Below are 17,167 nucleotides of genomic sequence, written 5' to 3'. Positions count from 1 at the left end.
TGTAGCTCAAAAGAGTGTTTGCCTAATATGCACAAAGCCCTGGGTTTGATCCCTAATACTGCATAAAACCAAGCATAGATGTATACACTGACAATTCTAGCACTGTAGAGGCAGAGGCAGGAAGCTCAAAAGTTCAGTTATCTCAGATACATAGCAAGTTTGAAGCAAGCCTAGGACACATGAAACCATCTCAAAAATGTAAAAGCAGCTGGGCATGGTGGCGCAGGCCTTTAATCCCAGCACTTGGGAGGCAGAGGCAGGTGAATCTCTGTGAGATCAAGACCAACCTGGTCTCCATATCAGTTCAGGGAAGCTGGGGCTACAGGGAGACCTTCTTGGGGCCGGGGGGGAAAGGAGGAAGTGGAAGAGGAGCTGAAGGACTCATTGCTGACTGCAGCTTGAACTAGGATGATTATGGGAGGAGCTGGGCCAGACTCCCTATTATAGAATTTAAGAAAAACCAAGAGAGAATCAGAGCCATATGGGGTTGTGGCATACAGAAGCTTATGCAGACTTGTAGGTGTAGGAAAAAACTCAGCAAGAGATTATGTTAAATATAGGCAACCATGTACTTCTGGGAAGCAGCCACTTTTTAAAAGACAGGGTCTTACTGTGTAGCCTAGGCTGGCCTTAAACTCGCAGCAATCCTCCTGCTTCAGCATCCCAAGTGCTAGGATAAAGGTTTGAGCCATACCTGGCCAAATCTTGGTTCTTAACACTTGCCACCTCCAGGTCAGCCTGGCTCAATAACCACCTCTCAGGTTGGTCCTGTAAAATCAATTTTATTGAGTCATGGATTTATGTCTAACACTTTACAGAATTAAGCCCTAACACCTAAGGGTGAGACATAATCATTAACTCCATCTTACAGATAAGGAAACAAAGGTTTCAGATGGTTAAATAATAGTTGTTATGTGAAGACTTGACTCTAGGTCTGACTAAGTCCCTGCTCTTAGTCATTAATGCTGCACTGACTAACATGAGCCTTAAGTCCTTGCACTCTCCTTGGCCCACCCTGTCCTTACATCAATTTGGTCTTTTTGTGTGTGTGCAGGTAAACTTTTGCATGTGGAGGCCAGAGGATTTTTGGGTGTCATTCCTTGGGAGCCATCCATTTTGTGCTTTGAAGACAGGGTCTCTTGACCTGTAGCCTGCCAATTATGCCAGGCTAACTAACCAGCAAGTGCCTCTCCTGGGCCTGGGATTCAAGGCCATGACATTGCTTCTGGCTTTTGACATGAGTTCTAGGGATCAAACTCAGGTACTCATGCTTGTGTGGCAAGCACTTTACTGAGCTATCACAATACTCTGATTTTGACCTCATTATCTTGTTTGTGGGAGCCTGAAACTTGCCAAAAGAACAGCCTCTTCCCATGTGAAAAGTGCTCCTTTGCTGTAGAGTGAAAAGAGCAGCGTCAAGTATCCATTAAAGTTAGGTGTGGTGGTACACACCTCTTTAATCCCAGCATCTGGAGGCAGAGGAAGGTGGATCTCTGTGAATTCAAGGCCAGCCTGGTCTACATAGTGAGTTCCAGACCAGCTGGGGCTACAGGGAGACCCTGTCTCAAAAAGACCAAAGGGGAAAAAAAAGTATTCTAGGATAAACCTATCATATATACTTGGAAAGAAATAAAATTACCTATGAAGAATAAATGAAGTTAAGGGAACCCAATAAGATGACCTGCCTACTCTTATAAAATTAAGTTCTCTCTTAACTCTACTTTAGGCTCACAACTTGGTCAACTCGAGAGCTCATTGCTCTAAAATATAGACCATTAAAAATAACTATCATGGGGCTGGAGAGGTGGCTCAGTGGTTAAGAGGTCTGGCTGCTTTTGCAGAGGACCCAGGGTTGACTTCCAGCACCACATGGTGGCTAACAAATGTCTGTAACTTTAGTTCCAGGGATTCCATGCACTCTTCTGGCCTGCATGACACAAGTGCATTATACACATGCAGGCAAAACATTCATACACATAAAATGAAAATAAATACATTAAAAAATCATTTACCCTAAAATTAAATTCAATTTTTCATATGTAAAAATGCACAGTATTTGACTATACATGAACACCAAAGATACTTACGATTAAATTGTGACACATATTTATCACCCACAGTAGTATATTCCATCTCGCTGAAGAGGCCAACCCTCTCCATATCTGTTTTCCCTCCTCCTTCTACAGGCATGATTGCTTCTTGTGGTGGTTACTTCAGACAGTTTCTTAATTCTGCTCTTTTATAGCAAAATCCTACTTTACATTGAAAAATACAGGGGAAGTTTTTAGTGAAAAAATAAGTATTAAATTTCAAAAACAAATTACTTTTAGTTTAAGAATTATAATATTCACCATAAAACAGTAGTCCTAAGTTATGCATTGAAAGAATCAACTGTGTGATGCTGGGGAAGAATACTGGGATTCAAATGATCACCAGAAAGCCTCCCTCTGACCCTCTGTGACACACAAATTGCAAAGGAACGTGTAGGGAAATACCTGCCATCTATCAGTGAGGAATGATAAAATAGCTGCATAGAGTATGGCGTCTATAGTACATGAATCGTGTCTTCCTTTTGAGAAGTTCAAAGCAGATTTTTAAATCATAAGACATAGTTTAGATAAAATTACTTCAACATACTATATTGTCTCTGATATTGGAAACTGTAACTTAGCTTTTCAGAACACTGCACGCTTACAGGTATTGCCCTGTGTTATATTTTTCCTTCAAGTTTAAATAACTAGAATAAGGGGATGAGAGAAGAGGACAATAGTTTATTTTTTAATTTTATTATTTTTATTTTATGTGTATGAGTGTATTGCCTGCATGTAAGTGCACCTGTGTCATGCAATGCCTGAGGAGGTCAGAAGACAGCATCAGATCCCCTGGAACTGCAGTTACTGACAGGTGCTGGGAACTGAACCCAGATCCTCTGTAAGAGCAGTGCTCTTAACTGCTGAGCCATCTCTCCAGCCCCTGAACAACAATTTATGAAAAATGAAAACAAAAACCACAATCTACCATGAATTCTTAGGATTTGTTAAAGAACAGGCTGCAACTTTGGCTTTGTGGTTTTGCTTGTCTTTTGAGACAGGGTCTCCTGGTAGCCCCAGCTGGCCTGGAACTTGCTATGTAGACCAAGCTGGGCATGATCTCACAGAGATCCACTTGCCTCTCCCCGCAAGTGTGCTATTATTCTCTAAGGTCTTTTCTTTTGAAATGGTAACTTTCAAATAAAGATTAATTATCACATAATGCATGCAAGGATTATCAAGACATTTTTTTAATTAGACCTATTCTAAAAAGGAAGAGCAATGAGCTATGAGTATTTCCATCTCATGTTAATATTTATTTATTTATTTATTTATTTTATTTCATTTATTTATTTGTCTTTTTGAGACAGGGTCTCCTTGTAGCCCCAGCTGTCCTGGAACTCACTATGTAGACCAGGCTGGCCTCGAACTCACAAAGATCCGCCTGCCTCTGCCTCCCAAGTGCTGGGATTAAAGGCGTGCCCCACCACGCCTGGCTCATGCTAATATTTATAAGCACAAACTAGGATGTAGGCACTGGGCATATATTAGTGAACAAAACAAGCCTTGTTTTGCTTCCCAATTTATAATCCAAGGTAATAATCTTTTATCTGAATTTAAAGCCATTTGTTTCAAAGAGTCTGTGGAACTGTAGAGGAATCATTGCTAATATGTAAGGAATCATTGCTAATATGTAACATCAAAGGGGCAAGTGAAGGCTCAGCGTAAACTAAAGCGAAAGAAAATACAATAGCCTCCTCCACCCCCGCCCCCAAATCCCCTGATCAGGGAAACTTGAAAACTAAACACCAGTCTCTTGGGACAGACTATTTAGTTTACATTATTTCAGAGTTCCATCCCACTCCCCAGCCATACAGCCTTTCTTGATGCTAGAAGGCCTCAAATCCAAAAGCCCTTAAGAGCCCTCATCTGTCATCACGGAAGCCATTCCCTCTCCTGAAGTTTTCAGGTGGATTTTTTTTCCTGAGTAACCCAGGCGGTCCTAGAGCTTGAGATTCTCCTGCCTCAGCTCCCAGACCCTTGTGCTGGACTGTCAGGCCTGGGCCCCCTCACTCAGCTATCTTTCAGTTCTCTGGTGAGGCTGTCTTAAGCCACAGTACCATGGTCTATCTCACTTTAAGCATGTATTTGCCAGGCCCACCATTTCCCTCATCCTGAATACAGATCCTCCGCATTGCTGTACTTGTTCATCACTTCTTTCATTGTCTGTATCTGAGCAGAATGTAAACATGTACACAGCCTTCCCAAGCCTCCATCACAGTCATCTCCATGAGTGTGTAGGCATCCTTTCATTGTTTCCCCCCAGTGAACCGACGGCTCGGCCGAGGCAGGAACCGTGGTATGAAACATATTTCTGTTCACCTCCATTTTGAGGCACGGGTCTTCACTACGCTGCCCAGACTGTACTGAAACTCCTGGGCTTAATGGAATCTTTGGCCTCAGTCTCCAGAGTAGCTGGAGCCACAGTCCAGGCCACCACACCACCCTGGACTCCTTTATCACCGTATTCTAATGACTAAACACAGTGCCACACAGTCATGCAGGAAAGCTCTTACCTCGAACTCCCTCACTACATACACCCCACTTAGCTCTTCAGCAACACGAAGAATCATCCAACCTTTAACAGAGGAATTGTAAACACCTCCAACCTACCGAGAAGGCTCACTGGTAGAAGTAAGAAACTGAGACTTTAATAAAAAGCACACACTTGGCTTACATTCAAGTAGAAAGAAAAAAATGGAATTCCACACAAGTTCTCGTCAAACAGTTTGGACTAAATTGATGTAAAGTTACTCCTTTCAGGGAAGGAGACTTGAAGTAGGCGGGTATTTAGGGTACCCGGTGTCACCTCTCCAAAGGCACCTGATCCCACAACCGAGCTCAGAACCCCAGCTCAAGTCCGGGTCACACCGCAGGGCTGGTAGAACCAGGAGCCAGCAGATAGCATGCGGGTGGAGGGTGCTTGCTGCTCAGCTCGCGGAACTGCCTGCGCTTGTTGCGGAACGTTGCCTCGGAAACGGAAGAAACCATTGCCAGCACCCTATGGGAAGATATGAGAGCGTTCGAATCCGCACAAAACAGCCCCGAGGATCGATGAACGTCTACAAAAGACTGCCTATAAAACTTATTGAGGCTGAGTTTCCTGTTTCCCAGCCCACCAGCCTTTGGCAAAGAGGTGTCGTGTGGTACGCTCCGTGACGCCTGTGCGAAGCATGCTGGGAGTTGTAGTCCATGTAACCAAGCCCTGCCCCTTGGCTGGCGGTGACGCCACTTCCGGACTTCCCCTGGAGCCTGTAAACCCACGTCAGCGTCCCTGCCACCTCCAGGTGGTGGACCTGGTAAGTGTTTTTGCTCGTCATCGACCCCTATGTTCCCCTCAGACATCAGAAGCCGCCTCGAAAGAAGTATGGCTTCAGACCACCGAGAGGAGCCGGGCCTGAGGAGCTACGGTGGCGGGGCGAACTCCGCTCCCTGGGTCTGTCCCGCGGCGCGCAGGCTCCTCAGCCGCGTCAGTGCATCTACACCGGGAGGCACTGTTTGGCGTATTAGGAGGCCATGTAGGAAGAACTTTTGGTTTCTGAAAGATAGGCGTAACTTTCTTCAAATAGCCTACTCCCGTAGCTTCCGGGATGCCGCACTCCAGGTTTCCGGTCTCCTACTTCAGCCTGGGCTGCAGTCCATATCTTAGGTTTTGCCTTCCTCAGGTGTACTTTGCCCTGCGCTCTTTACCATGTTGCATCTCCCGCTGACACCTTTCTTCTGAACATAATTCCTAAATCTGCTAACTGCTTCTTCTTGAAGAGCTCATTCAAACCCAACAACTTCAGAACTGAATCATTTCCACCTCTCCTGTTCACTTCACACCCTTCCTCCCCAGTAGCCATCTCTGCAGATGGAACCACAATTCACCCCTCTTGTGCCTATCAAACACTTGGAAATCAATTCTGACACCACCCTCGTCTCAACTCCTGATTGTACAGTCAATAATCAGATGTTTTGTGTTCTACTTCTGCATGTCTGTTTCACCCGCTCTACCCTTACCATCCTGTCACCATGTTCTTGCTGTCATACAATTGGGTAGTCTCCTAAGTAGTCTTTTGGTTTGGCTCGATTTTGATTTTTGGTTGTTCGATGGTTTTTTTATATTTTATTATTTTTTGTGTATGAGTGTTTTGCCTTTGTGTATGTAAGTGCACCATGTGGGTGCAGTCCCCTCAGAGGCCAAGAGAGGGCATTGGATTCCCCTGGAACAGGAGTTGTAGATGGTTCTTAGCCACCATATGGGTGCTGGGAATTGAACCCAGGTCCTCTGGAAGAAAAGCAAGTGTTCTTAACAGCTAAGCCATCTCTTGAGCCCAGTTTGGGTTTTGGGGACAGGGTCTCACAAAGCTCAGACTGGCCTCCAACTGGCTATGTAGCTAAGGATGACTTTGAAATACTGATGTTCCTGCCTCCACCCATCCCCCAAGTACTATTACAGTCATACCTACGGCACTAGTTTTCCTAAAAGATGTTTTCAGCAGGCCTTTCACCAGCCAGCCGCTCTGCCTTGAATGGGCTCTTCACCTCCACCCCATCTTTACTTTAGGCTTCTATTACTTACTGGCTACTTGCCCTCAGATTTTACCTTAAATATGTTTTCAGAGAGGATCTTGAATCAGAGGACTGTAGTGTTTTCACATGTGGTTCTTTATGGAGCCTTCATAACAATCCAAGGAAGGTGTACCGTTTTCATAAATGTACAGAAGAGAATAGACTTAAGTTATCCAAAATCATACAATAAGTAGCCGTTAAAATTTACTCGTCTTTCTATATCTTCAGTTTCTATATCTTCAAATATTTTTATTCAAATGGTAATATTGTTCTTTACTTAACCAACTTCTGATTGCTCTCACAGTAGTTCCCAATTCTTTAGGGTTTGGTTTGTTAAAACAAGCAATAGGATGCAGGGCCAGCACTGAAGCTGAATATATGTCTTGGATTTTCATTTATTGTTTCCTTAGAATAAATTCCATGAAGTGGAATTGGGATGTATGGTATGATCTTTCAACAGGTTACAATATGTAAAATAAATAAAAGCAATCGATCTTACAGAAGTATGACAAGATTGCAAAATGAGAAAAACCTTCATAGTAGTCTGAAAGCCAAAGTTAATTTATGTCTGGTGCCCAGTTATTAGCCCAGTAGGTATTAGTTCTTCCTCACTTGTTTCAGAATAGGGCTCTTACTATGTAGTGGATTCCGTCTCCCCTTCTATCCCTTCCTGTCCCCTCCTCTATGTTGTCTCTCTGTCTCTCTGTCTCTCTCTCTCTCTCTCTCTCTCTCTCTCACACACACACACACACAAAATGATAAAATGATACAGGTCTTTTGCCATTTATCATTTACTACCTGAAACTGCTCATCAATTACATTTTGCAAGTGCTTTTTTCCTTCGCTATCAATGGTTATGCCATGTAAATTCTGACTTTTTCCTAATTATATGGCATTCATGTTGTTGGCAGATAGGCTAACCTTATACCCTAATCTTTACATAGTTTTCAGATATCCTTGGACTGAATTTCTAAGTGTGAAATCACTGTTGCACCTTTAAGATGAGTTCTGCCAGTTTATACTCTCACCATCAGTAGCATCACTTTCCATTCGTTTGGTTTGGCCACAAAGTCTCATTGTACTGGGCTCAGTATTCTTGTCACATTCTTAAGCCAGGTCTTTGCTATTGGTGGTTTTATGTTAATTGCTTAACTCAAGATTATGATTAGAAATATTAGTGCTGTGGTTCTCAACTTTTTTCCATATTGGAATCACTGACATGGAAGGGAGCAGAGAGAAGTTGCCTAGGCAGCCTTATGCCAAATAATCAGACTCAATGAGGGTGCTGCCCAAGTGTCAGAATTTTAAGCTCCTTAGGTGATTTTGGTGTAGAATAAAGGCTGAAAACCCCTGATTTAGAATGTCACGGGGTTGTTATTTATGCATAAGGAATTCACTCATGGAATAAGTAGAAGAATCCAATTTAAGTACCACCTTACCCTGAACTGAAGTAAATGCTAATTTATATGAAGATGGGCTTGTTTTGCTTTATAAGGAATTGTGGTTTCATTTATTCTAGGTGATTTTTAAAAACTATGGATATGCTCTTCAGAATAAGAGGAGGCCTAGATCTGGCATTTCAATTAGCAACTCCTAATGGTAGGTCTTCCCAAACGTTCCCTCTTTATTAATAGAATTAATGGTGATTCTGTCCATTTTACAAATAAAAATGATTTAGACATCGGAAAAATAAATGGGATTTAAATTTAGACACTGTATTCTTATACCCTTACCAGCCCACAGAGCACCTTTGTGCAAATTAAGAAAAAAAAATTGTTATCTTCCTTAGGAAACTTTACAGCTTTCTTGACGAAATTTGTCACACAAAAAATGTAAATATCCCTAATGGGCACAATGTAAATAAAGTACCAGAATTGTATGCTGCAGACTTGTAATCATATGTAGCCCTGTGCTCCCATACCTGTTTTTAAATACTGTCTTCTATTGGAATGGTATAAGAAGTTTGGAGGTGGGCTGGGCGTGGTGGTTCAAGCCTTTAATCTCAGCACTAGGGAGGCAGAGGCAGGCGAATCTCTGTGACGGAGGCCAGCCTGGTTTATATAGGGAGTTCTAGGCTAGCTAGGGCTACAGGGAGACCTTATGTTAAAAAACAAAGAATTTTGGAGGCTTTGGGCATAAAGCAGATCCTAGGATGTCTTCAAGCTTCTGGCTTAGGCTGTTGTCATAAACCGAGATAGAGAATATCTGAGGAGGAGTTGGTTTGTTACGAGATTTGCTTCTTTTTTGAGACATCACTAAGACCTCAAGTGCCAGTTCCTAACAGACATTTGGTTGAGCCTAAAACTTGAAACTTGGGAGAGTGGTTAGAACAGGAGCAGGAGAACACAGACTTGAAGGATAATAGCTGACGCCTTGATAATACATGAGATCATTGGTGAAAAGTGTGGTCTATGATGCTAGAGCCACAGAAAGGTGGGAAAGATAAGCAGTGGGAAGTGAGGGGTATGAGAATGGCTGCTAGCTAATGGGGCCGGGGTACTCTGTGAGGTGATTCAGTAGCGATGATAAAATCCTGTAGAGATACTGAAAGCCACTGACCGAGTTGTGTATTTTAAAAGAATGAAATTTACGGTCCAAGAATTTTAAAGATGGGCAAAATTAGTGACAATGATTGAAAATGGGTAATAGGTATTGAAAGTCGTTTTCACTATGTTCTACTTTTGTTGTATGTTTAGAAATATCCATGTTGAAAGTTTTTAAGATTTTTATAACTTCTATTTTCTTTTAATTTAGAACTGTTTATCAAGAATGCACTAAAGCATGTGTTGAGTGATCTGTCCGCCAAGCTTTCTTCAGATGCACTTGTGTTCAGAATTTGCCACAGCTCGGTTTATCTATGGCCAAACAGTGACGTAAACACCATCCCAGGAGAGCTGACTGACAGCTCTGCCTGCAAGAACATAATACACTGTATTCAGTGAGTATGTTTAAAGATGTCTGGAAATATTTTCAAAACATGATTTCATACTTGTAAATGTCTTTGTATATTAAAAATTTAGATTTGAGCAGGAAGAGGATACAAAACGAAAATTCATGAGAAAGAAAGACAAAAAGTTAACAGATGTGGTAAGCAAATCTGTCTTCTCTACTGATTAAAAAAAAAGCATTAAATCCTTTCATTTGGAGTTAAGTGAGATGTAGGAGATAATTTAACCTACTAATTCAGAATATTGAGGCCTTAAAGGGTTGTGCCTGTTTTATATATCTAAGCTTTTTTCTTGTTGCAGTGTGTAACTTTGAAGCTTTTACTTTAATGCTCTTTTTGTTCCTACCAAAACAAAACAGATTGAGTGCATTTACATATTGCTTAAAAGTAAATTAAAAGGATCCATTCTTGTTTATTCTTAAAGATTTATTTATTTTTATCTGTATAAGTGTTTTGCCTGCATGTATGTGCACCATGTATGTGCCTGGCGCCTACAGAGGGTGTCAAATCTCCTGGAACTGGAGTTACAGAGGCTTATGAGCCCCAACATGGGTTCTGGGACCCAAACCCGGGTCCTTTGGAAGAGCAGCAAGTACACATAATCACTGAACCATCTCTCAAGCCCAAAGAATCCATTCTTAAACATGATAAAACGATACATTGTACTATGTAAGAAAGAGCTGTTAAAGAATTTCTTTTTATTCATACTGTTTTTTGTTCTACTGACCAATGTTACTGAATCATTGCCATGTGCCATAACTTCCAGAGCCATTTCTTCAAGTCAGGAAGTTGTACAAGTATCACTAGAGTTGATCTAGGCTGTTAGGTGGAGAGTGACTAGACACAAGGCATAACTAAACCACTAGTTACAGAAATAAAAAAGATTAGACATAAGACATTGTCTTAGTGTCTTTTCCGGTTGCCGTGATTAAAATACTCTGACCAAAGCAACTTAAGGAAGAGTTTATTTTAGGGTATGGTGGGGAACTCAAGCAAGCAGAAGTTTGAAGCAGCTGGTCAGGGGAGAACAGTGCATTTGGCTGCTGCTCAGTTCCTTTTCTCTACTTATGAGGTCTAGGAGCCCTGTCAAGGAATGGCTTCTCTCGCAGTGGGTGAGTCTCCCCACCTGTGTTGACCTAATCAAGACAGTCTTCCACAAGCATGCCAGAAGCCAGCTCCCTGGTGATTCTTGATTCTATCAAGGTGACAGTTAATGCTCACCATCACAGGCATATTTGGGAGACAGAATGGACTGTACTTGGAAACTAATTGGATATGGCATAACTAGTGCCTTCCTTAGGTAGAAGAAGGTGGAGAAGACCTGAGGTCAGTTTGGTTATGTTTAAGATACAACTGAGATACACTGATAAGCTGTTAAATTGTAAAATGTGGAGTGTATAAAACTATAGGTTGTAAGTAATGATTTGGAAATTATTATTAAGTGTTGAACTTTGGCACTTTAAGGAGTAAGTGGCAGTTATTTTGTTGTGTGTTCCCCCAAAAGGTTCATTTTATGCATTCTTGTGATTAGATTCCTGCATTGTTAGCCAAACTATCATAGAAGTTATATTGTGTCTCAGTACATCATATTAAACAAGCAGGTGCTTTCTGGGTGTTCCTACATTGGTGATGTGCATGTTTTAATCAGTTACTTATGGTTATCCACCAGTTTTATCCATTGTAAAAGTATTACGTTTTCCAATATAATTAATATGTCATGGAAAGATACTGGGAGACTATGTGTATGCCCCATCAGATTTTTCTGTCTCTCATTTCCTGTGTTTATTAGGAGGCATTATATTGTAAAATAGAGCTTTCCTTTTTTTTCTCTTTATTTACTGTCTGCATGGATTCTTATGTTATTCAATGAATTATAATCTGTGCCATCATTAGTTATTTTGACATTCATATTTTCCAAGATTTGACCATAGAAGCTTCCCCAAGCTGGCTTTGGTACCCTTTTGAAACTATTTTTGGATACTCCCTGCTTTCATCCATAAAATACCCCATGCAACATGTACTTTCCTTCTTCTAGCTCAAGAATCAGCCATTCTCCATAGTGCACACACATACGTTTACCATGCATGCATGTGTGCGTGCACATACTGCATATTCATATTTATCCAGGTAAATTACATTGCTGCCTGCAGCTCCCCTTCAGCTCCACAGATTTCCTACCTGATCTCAATGAGAAGCATCACCCAGCATCCTCTATTTTGCTGTTTGTTCAAAACACAGATTTTTTTCAGAATTGTTCTATACCAGGAGCATATAGATTTATTTATTTATTTTTGGTCTTTTTGAGACAGGGTCTCCCTGTAGCCTATGCTGGCCTGGAACTCACTACGTAGACCAGGCTGGCCTTGAATTCATAGAGATCCGCCTGCCTCTGCCTCCTGAGTACTGGGATTTAGATTTATTTTTTTAAGCTCCTTTGATATGTGCTTATTTTATGATGTTCAGTGTACATTTTATGATATACAGTAAACACTATACTTGGCTTTAACATTTATCAACATGTGGCCAATCTGATTCTGTCTGTACTTGACAACCACTCTCCACATTCTTCCAGATTATTTTGAAACAGAAAGGAATTTCCTTTATTTACTATAATATAGTTTTATATACTGTCCTTTAAAAAAGCCTTTTTATTTGGCCTTTATGTCCCGTGTTTAATATTCTACAAGTTAACTGTTACTATTTGTCTATATAGCGTCAAATAGTAAATATAGATCTTATGCTGGAAATGTCAACCTCTCCGAGAGCCGTAAGCCCCATCATCGAAAGAGAAAGTGGAGGACACCACTACATTAATATGACCTTGCCGGTCGATGCAATTGTATCTGTTGCCCCAGAAGAAACATGGGGAAAGTAAGTATTTTCATACTGTTACTTCCACGGTCAATGAGGACCCCTCCCTCAAAGTAATAAGAACTCATTTTTTAAAATATTACATAGGCATATCCAGGGTGATAGTGGTTGTTTTCACTGTGCTGTACTCATTGTTGTCAACCTAAGATAATTAAATATTTATTTGAAGAAGTGGGAGAGTATGCTCAAACCTAGGGGCTTCCCCTCATCCACCCAGAACACTACACAATTTCTTTGACTTTGCATAATTTAAACTTCCTTTAACAGACCTTGTCCAAGGAAGTGGTTTGGGGTTTTTGTTGTTTGTTTGTTTTTATTATATTATATTATATACCTTAATAGACCAGGCATTTTCATTTAGTAACCGCTGTGGCCTTTGTTAATGTACTTAAATATTTTCCCCTGCAGAGTTCGCAAACTTCTAGTGGATGCAATTCATAATCAACTAACTGATATGGAAAAATGCATTTTGAGATATATGAAAGGAACATCTATTGTGGTTCCTGAACCACTGCATTTTTTATTGCCAGGGGAAAAAAATCTTGTAACAATATCATATCCATCAGGAATTCCAGATGCTCAACTGCAGGCCTATAGAAAGGTAAAACCAGTTCATCTGTTCTCAGAAAAAAAAGGACTCTTGCTCATTTTGTATTTAAGTGCAATTTGTAATAAGTGGAAATTATTTTGTGACTTAATTTAAAAGTAAAGAAATAGACTATTAGTTTTCCATATTATTTTTATTTCATGAAATTTTTTAAGTGCTAATGTAAAATATGTTAGTTTAGTACAGTATGTAATATTTTCATTTCAAATGCTCAGTGTGGCTCATACAATCTGTGAAATTTTATATTTTCGATAGTGAAAAATGTAAGTGGAAAGATGCGTACATACCTAGAGAAGCTGATGAATATTAAGGAACCCCTTTGCCCTCTGTTACTTCCAGATTTCTGAAAAAGACATCAGTGTGGTACAAAAGGAGAGCTTGTGTTAATTCTGATTATGATTTATGATAATTTTATAATCATATAAATAAGGTATTTAAGTTTCATTAAAGAAATTTTGGAGAAAACCCATCCGGCAATAAAGAAAATTTATTGGCAAAAAGAATGGATTTTAGAATACATCTTTTTGTCATGTGTAGCCATCAAATTATGCCATAGATCCTCTTCATAAACTCCTTCCCTAAGAAGAAGTGGAACACTCTAACCCTCTCTACTGCCCTGTAAGTGTGATATAAATTGATTTCCAGACAATGCTACATGAGCTAACCCATTCCGACCATTAGAGTACACAGGAGATAGGCCACACTTTTAAGAGTAACTATTGCATTTTTTTTATGCACTTAAGGAGGTGCATTTTAAAGATCTGCCTATTCAAGCCATTTTGGATGGTTTTGTATCACCAACTTCTTTTCTGTAATGTAATCACTGCACTTATATTTGTAAAGCATTGTAAACATAGTGTTTCAAAATACTTTGATACATCATTATAAATTACAATTTCTGATTTACAAAGCATCCCAATTCTCTCTAACAAGTTATTTTCATATTTTTGTATTCCCTTCTAGTTTCTATCCATATAAACAAAACAAATCGCATGTTTTTCATCTAATTCACACCCATTGATCTTAAATAATTAAGTCATGTTTCTGAAAAATGTATAGGTAACATACTAATTCTTTGTTTTATAACAGAGACTCTAAATCATTAATTTTTTTCTTTGTCTATTGATTCTAATTTTATTTAGGAGTTACATGATCTCTTCAATCTGCCTCATGACAGACCTTATTTCAAAAGGTCTAATGCTTATCACTTCCCAAATGAACCCTACAAAGATGGCTACATTAGAAATCCACATACTAATCTTAGTCCACCTAACATGGAGACTGGTTTGGTGAGTTTAATTTTTTTTTTTAGTATTTTATTTATTATTTTTATGTGTATGTGTACATTGCCTGCATGTAGGTAAGTGTACCCATGTTGTGCAAAGCCTGTGGAGGACAGAAAAGTCTGTTGGATCCCCTAGGACTAGAGTTATGGACAGGTGTTAGCTTCCATATGGGTGCTGGGATTCAAACCAGGCCTTCTGCAAGAACAGCCAGTGTTCTTAACTGCTGAGCCATCTCTCCAGCCCCCGAGTTTAACTAATTTTTATGAGACTTGATTGATTATTGTCATTAGTTGTTTTTTGTTGGTTCCCAAGAGAAGTTTTAAAAATTGGTTCATAATATGTCATCCCTAAAAAAATAACTTTATCATTATCTCTTTTAAACCACTGTTTAAGTATCCTTTGAGTTAGCAGTAGTGATCTAAAAGGGTTAGGACTACAGAGTATTTACCATATTTCTCTTACAAAAATTTCATTTTCTGAGTTCTTTAAAGGTTTGTCCCATTTTTTTTTTTTTCATTCTGCACCCGATAAATCATGCTAATTAAGGGCACAATCCAAGCCACCTATGGAAAAGTCTAAGGTGCTAGACTTCCTGTAGCACATGTATCTGGTTGCAAGGAACAGGCCCAAGCTGTAGGATGACTGGACTGGTGGAGGATAAGGAAAGAGGTTAAATTAAGGATACATGAGGCCACTAAGACAGCCAGTCTAGGCTCTCTGCAGGCCTGCATGGGCTCCCTGTTGGCATTCTGGTGTCTTCCTGTGTGGCAGATCCTGACTGCTCTGCTCATCCCTCGTCAGCTAGTACCTTCTGTGTCTTCTTGTTTCAGTTGTGTAGAACTTCTTCCTGCTTTTCCTTTAGATGCTCAGCATACGTTCATTGCAACTCTGTTCCTGCTTCTTACTGCTGAATTTACTCTGCACTTTTCAGTTCAGCTTCCAACAAAAAGAATATGTGATTGGCCATTGTTTCATAACATTTTTTTTAGTACCTTCAAACTGTCTAGGAACTTTGTAAGGAAATTTTAAGACTCCAAATAAATATATGATATAATTACTCTAGAGGACTGAGGAGTCCGTTTTATGTCCTGGACGTCAGTGTGTACTTGGCAAGAACCCCATCTGAAAGGGCTGTGGACAGACCAGCTTCCCCTAGAAAGAATATAGGCCGGGCACTCAGCAGTATGTATGTATACATGTAAGTCTTCAGTCAACATTTCAAAGGTGTTCATTAATTTTCACTTATTTTGAGAGAATAGGAGGAAATCTGGAAAAACCTATTCCTTGTTAAAAATATTGCTCTGTCACGGTCATAGAATTGACCAGTTTATAATGTTACAATAAAACTCAGTGGTTTTCTACAAGCTTAATATTTTTCTTTCAAACTATTTTAATTCTTAATAGTTCCTTACAAAGAATCCAGGTGACTTATGAAAGTCCCAAGTAAATGCTAAGTTTTTGACAATAATATAGGCTCCTTATCTGTGCTACAAACACAAAACATTTCTTTTTGTTTAACTATTAATAAGGAAGATTTAGTCATGCAAATTAAAATGAATTACCAAAAAGAAATTAAGTGAATGTGATACAATGGTAAGGGACAAGCCAACATGATTTGTAATCACCCATGCCTAGTGGTAAAATCTTTGTAGGAGCCTGAAAATTAGAACTGAAAAGATTTCCAGAAAATTTATCAATTACAATTTTAAATAGAAAGCTATTGAAAAAATACTGGCAAATGGATCAGTTACTTTGTTTTGATCACAAAATAATATTGTTCAACTAACATATTGCATATATTAAATAAAAACAAAGTAATGCCAAAAAATTTTTTAAAAGAGAATGAAATGCTGAACCCAAATAAAACAAAACAATAGTACTTAATATATGCTGTTTCTTTTTCCCTTTTGTTTGGTGATTATCTTCCCGGTACTGAAGCATGTTTCTCAGAAGACTGTTTAGAGAATTTTTGCTTACTGGTCTCAGATCTTTTATCCTTCCCCTTACCCAAGGAAGAAGCCTGGTTTCCTATCCCTGTTGTGTTTATGATGTTTTGATTACATGCTCAATTCCCTGCCTTTTTATCATGAAAACTCTTAGAAATCATCTCAGAGGCCTATCTTTTTTTTTAACTTTAAAAAAAAAATTATTGAGAATTTCATACATGCATGTAAAGTGTTTTGATCAAATCCACACCCACTCCCTCCCCTCCAACTCTTCCCATATCTCCCCATCACTTTTTCCTGAACAACTTCCTATGCTTTTTTTTCTTTAACTTTAAAAAAAATTTTATTGAGAATTTCATACATGCATAGTTATTTTGATCAAATCCACACCCACTCCCTCCCCTCCAACACTTCCCATATCTTCCCATCACTTTTTTCTGTCAATTTCAAGTACTCTTTCTTCCTTTCATTCTTTCTTTTTTTTAATGGGGTTTTTTGCTACTCAAACAGTCCCCCCTCTGAAGAGGTAACCCTAAAATCTTTTAGGGAGTAGATAAGAGCTCCCAAATACTTTTGACCTTTTTGGCCTTTGGAACAGAGACAGAGTATGTTGTTAAGAGGCCCAAGGACAGTTTGACTTTTAGCCAAGAAACTGGCTACGTTTCTTTGGGGTGTTTTTTACCCTAACTGCCTAGCCAATTCCTACCTTCTATTCTTATCACATCATCCTCTGAAGAGGTTACCCAACTTGCAAATAGGGAATCTGGACACAGACTGCTCTGGCTTCTTCCATGCTGAACAGGGACGTAGGATGAGGCAATTGGGGTACCCCTTCAGTGGGTCTATCTAAAAGACTCCCAAATTAC

General features: G+C 39.6%; 2 protein-coding genes across 2 annotated transcripts in view; one reads left to right on the top strand and one right to left on the bottom strand.

The window, feature by feature from the left end:
- CUNH4orf47 (chromosome unknown C4orf47 homolog) overlaps window positions 1-5,178 on the bottom strand; it is a 26,577-nt gene extending 21,399 nt beyond the window's left edge. The window contains exons 1-2 of the mRNA XM_029556403.1: window positions 4,607-5,178; window positions 2,087-2,252 (exon numbers count right to left, since the gene is read on the bottom strand). Of these exons, the coding sequence (XP_029412263.1) occupies window positions 2,087-2,190 (104 nt within the window). The 5' untranslated portion in view covers window positions 2,191-2,252; window positions 4,607-5,178. The remainder of the gene's footprint in view (window positions 1-2,086; window positions 2,253-4,606) is intronic.
- Window positions 5,179-5,311: 133 nt separating this feature from the next.
- Window positions 5,312-17,167, top strand: part of Ufsp2 (UFM1 specific peptidase 2) — a 26,097-nt gene continuing 14,241 nt past the window's right edge. Inside the window, exons 1-7 of the mRNA XM_008853587.3 lie at window positions 5,312-5,389; window positions 8,164-8,243; window positions 9,399-9,582; window positions 9,665-9,731; window positions 12,305-12,462; window positions 12,871-13,063; window positions 14,212-14,358. Of these exons, the coding sequence (XP_008851809.1) occupies window positions 8,180-8,243; window positions 9,399-9,582; window positions 9,665-9,731; window positions 12,305-12,462; window positions 12,871-13,063; window positions 14,212-14,358 (813 nt within the window). The 5' untranslated portion in view covers window positions 5,312-5,389; window positions 8,164-8,179. The remainder of the gene's footprint in view (window positions 5,390-8,163; window positions 8,244-9,398; window positions 9,583-9,664; window positions 9,732-12,304; window positions 12,463-12,870; window positions 13,064-14,211; window positions 14,359-17,167) is intronic.

Source organism: Nannospalax galili, unplaced genomic scaffold (assembly GCF_000622305.1).
Source record: "Nannospalax galili isolate Female #2095 unplaced genomic scaffold, S.galili_v1.0 scaffold46, whole genome shotgun sequence".
Taxonomy (NCBI): Eukaryota; Metazoa; Chordata; class Mammalia; order Rodentia; family Spalacidae; genus Nannospalax; species Nannospalax galili.
The sequence above is the reverse complement of the archived record's forward strand: the minus strand, read 5'-3'. Positions and strand labels throughout refer to the sequence as shown.